Consider the following 3,974-nt stretch of genomic DNA (forward strand, 5'->3'; position numbering starts at 1 on the left):
TTCCCCTCTCCTGTGCCAACCTGAATCAATCGCCCTGTTTCTGAAAGAGCCATCAGACACCAGCTCACCATCTGTGTCAGTCGTGGCCGAAATGGCTTTTTGGTATCTTTAATTTTTGTTTTTTCCACTGCCAAACAGAGATCCTTTAAGATGGTTTTCAGGTCACTCTTCTGTGAGCCGTCCTCAGGAATATCACGCCCTTCATGAACTGTTGATACAATATCTCTGACATCATTTAAAATGTTTTCATCAATCTGGTTCAACTTTTCTTGGCGGATTTCATCAATGATTTTGTCCAGAGTCTTCTCTCTGTCATTGGCTAAATATTCCTTCAAGGTTTCATCTGTTACAGTTTTTTCTTTGACTAGTTCCAGAAGTGTTTTTCCATCTTCATTTTTCCAGTCTGAAGTAATAAAGTGAATCTCTATGCAGTGCAACATTTTTACCATCCATGTGAGGAGATGTGATTTGTCACTTACTGATGACTCAAATCTCTTCAAAAGAGCATCAAACAAGTCAGCGACCTCCTTTGGGCTCCATTTGATATTTGTAACCAGTCCTTTCAGCTTCTTGAGGAGAATTTCTTCATCATCATCCATTTTCTTAATCAGATAAGAAAAATCTGTTCAAAGCAGATTTAAACATTATTTAGAGATTGGTTCTTTGAGTAAGACACAATTTATAAAGATTTCCAAGCAAGCTGCATTTTTTCTCTCCACTGTATTGTTACACTGACAAACACCATCTAACAATATTTGAAAATTGCTTTGTTTCAGTTTCGCTTTTACCAACCTTCTACAGGCACCACTACAAGGGGATTTCCTGCCATGCCTTTACTGTATCTTACTTTTCTTACTTTAAATGAATTTCAATATTCTGGTTAAAATAGAGTAAAAATATTTTTATATTCTTTCTTTGAAGTAAGGCACAATTTATACAAATTTTCAAGCACACTGTATGCAGTGTGCAGTGCACACTACACTACTCAGTATTATTAGACTAACATCCACAATCTAACATATATATTGTAAGTGTTTCATATTTCATGCAATTAAGTTTTAGTTTGACACCAACCTGTTAAGTGACGAGAAAGATCGCAGACGATTTATCTCTTACTGAAGCACCTCAAGAGATCTGCTGGCTCTGGATTTCACCCTGTGTTTTTATTCCTTTGTTTCAGTTTCTCTTTCACTAACCCTGGACAGGCACCGCTACAAGGGGATTTCCTTCTATGCCTTTTACTGTACTTTGGGTTTCTTACTTTGAAGAAGTTGTTTTAATATGGTACTAAAGAGCAGATCAACAGGAATCAAAAATAATTTCAAAAGTAAATTAATTCTTTGTTAAATATATATATACTCGGCATTTCTACAGACTAGATGACTGAATTTCTGCCATCATCCATACGTGTTAACTGTAAGTTAGCATGTTCAGCATATGCAAATATAAAGTAATGACTGCCCTGTGTGTACCAGTCTCACTTAGTTGTTAAATCAGACACGGACCTCCAGAGGGCACCAAAGCCCTTTTTTATTTAAATCTATGTCATCAAACGGTTTGCATGAGTTTCATTAGAGAGAGAAAAATTGAAATTCCCCTGAGTTAAACTAGGTTAGACTCCAACCTTCAGTTTGATCATTTTAATCATCTTTTTCACCGAGTAACATTCAGAGTTCACCTTTAAGTTTACCAGACTGTAGAAAACAGCAGGCCTGACTGATAGTGACTCGTTGTAAACTGCGGGATGGCAAATCTCCTTTTCTTTTCCAAAGGATCCTCAACTGTATCCTCTGATAAAGGAGGCAATAAAGGAGGCCCTTAAAGATCTAGCATTTAGAGAAATCAGCCAGCTCTGACAGAAACTTCAGGCAAACTGACTGTGAAACATGAGACACCACTGGGAACAGACTTGTTAACAAACATTTGCATTCAGAGCAGCCTAATATACAAAGCAGTGTGAACCAACAACACAGTGTGTGTGCACAGTGTTGTTGGTTCAAACTGGCTGCAGAGTCACTCCCTGTGCATCACCAGTGGAAAAATACTGAGAACAGTACAGTATGTTACACACCTCAGATTTCTGTGTTAGATTCCAGATGTTAGGTCAGCTTTGGTGTTCCACTGTCACACTGTAGTTCTAGTTTTAGTCATATAAATAAATATAAAACAGTCGGGAAAACATCCATCCCCCATACAGAGGTGTTAATACCCACTTAAACCATGTTTACCTAGTAACTTTGGTCAGTTAACCAGAAAATTAAAACACGTAACAAAGTAGAATTTTTATATACATTTCTTATATATTTATGTTACACAAAATCAATCAAACAAGAAAACAACAAAAAAAATATCATTTACATTATATTATATTAAACAAAGTATGCTGAAGAAGGAGACCACCGAGTAGATTTCTGGATGTAGTGAAGGAGATGCTGAGTGTTGGTGCGACTGGAGACGATGTCGGGTAAAGTGCAGGCAGATGATCCTCTGCGGTGACTCCTACAGGTAGAAGCTGAAAGCACAAGAGGAAAAGTCGCTCCTCTGCGACATTTGTGAGATAAAGATGGCGAACCAAAGGCTGGAGAGGAGGAGGAGCGAACATGCCTGGAAGTGTATCACTGTTCATTCTGCTGTGCGTCTGTGTCGGAGCTGCTGCCGCTGAAGGTGAGCTCTGGATTTTTCCACTCTGACAAATGCTTATAAACAGCTCGAAATCAACAAAAAATGCAAGTAAAAAACTAAAATCAGATTAAAGAAGACTTTTAGTTTACCAAACTTTCATAATGTAGCAAACATGTTTTTGGTGGTTAGGATTTATAGGGCTGCGACACAGTTTGGTGAAAGTTTGGGAAATAGTCACAAGTATAGATTGTTGTGATTCTTGTTCCTTCTGGAAACAAGATTCTTTTTTAACTTCTTTTCTTCCTGTTTTTTGACATAAATGTGCTGCCAGAATCTTTGTTTCTCTAAAGACGATCGTCATCTAACCGGTTTCACGTTGAACTGTACAGGAAATCAACGATTTCTTCTTTTAAACACTGAACTTTTTTGTTCATTTCTTAGCTGGAGGGGGTCGGTGTTGGAAAGCATTCAGCGCCCAATTTTGACACTTGGTTAAAAACAGTATTACCGATAATTTCTTGGTTAAGTTTCAAAGATAATCGTGGTAAAAACGTATAATAGTTGAACAGAAGTAAACTGAGCAGAGAAGCCGCTCAATTACAGCAAGTTATAATCATAATTATTTTGGTGAATACTGTAATTGTGATTATTTAACGTCTAACACAACTGACACGTCAGCACTCAGTTGAGTCTGTTCTTCTACTGCGCATATGCAAAGTGACGTTAAATGGGAGGGGCGGTGGGGATTTCAACTAAGGATTTTTTCATTGCCTTTTGTCTCTGACGTTTGTGAACTCGCTGCTCTGTGTTGTTTCTTCTGTCAGGCCAGAAAACCATCACAGCTGACACTGGACAGAGCACCACTTTATCATGCCAAGCTCCAAACAGCAGCATCATAGTGATAGAGTGGAGCAGAGCTGACCTGGGAGACGAATATGTCTTTTTGTACCGAGATGACCGGAGTCTTAATGACAGCCAGCATCCATCTTTTAAGAACCGGGTGGATCTGCAGGACAGACAGATGAAGGATGGAAACGTGTCTTTGAATCTGAAGAATGTGACGATTAATGACACTGGAACGTACGAGTGTCGTGTCTTCATGGAAAAAACACGCTCATGGATATCTGTCTGCAATATCACACTGAGTCTTGATCCTCCAGGTGAGTGAGTAGAGTTGAGTGTGTGTGTGATCAGAGGTGAAGCTGCTTCCTGGTTGTTGATGTTTGTTTCTAAATATGTTGTTGATGAGACTTTGTAGAAAGCAGCTGGTGCGTATGTCTGACACCTGTTTATAACCTACAGGGCAGCCGGGAGGTGACGAGGAGGATGGAGAGAAGAAGGGACAAAGAAGT

The 3,974-nt window shown here is 38.9% G+C and overlaps 1 protein-coding gene across 1 annotated transcript; it reads left to right on the forward strand.

Moving 5' to 3' along the window:
• Positions 1 to 1,449: 1,449 nt before the first annotated feature.
• On the forward strand, positions 1,450 to 3,972 carry LOC102308085 (V-set domain-containing T-cell activation inhibitor 1-like; the record flags this gene model as incomplete). Its single annotated transcript, XM_005952299.2, has 3 exons — positions 1,450 to 2,664; positions 3,447 to 3,782; positions 3,925 to 3,972. Coding segments are annotated over exons 1-3 (448 nt in total), but the record flags the coding sequence as incomplete, so codon positions are not given.
• Positions 3,973 to 3,974: the final 2 nt, after the last annotated feature.

This window comes from Haplochromis burtoni, unplaced genomic scaffold, assembly GCF_018398535.1.
Source record: "Haplochromis burtoni strain Fernald_Lab_line unplaced genomic scaffold, NCSU_Asbu1 Contig_1343, whole genome shotgun sequence".
NCBI classification, from domain to species: Eukaryota; Metazoa; Chordata; class Actinopteri; order Cichliformes; family Cichlidae; genus Haplochromis; species Haplochromis burtoni.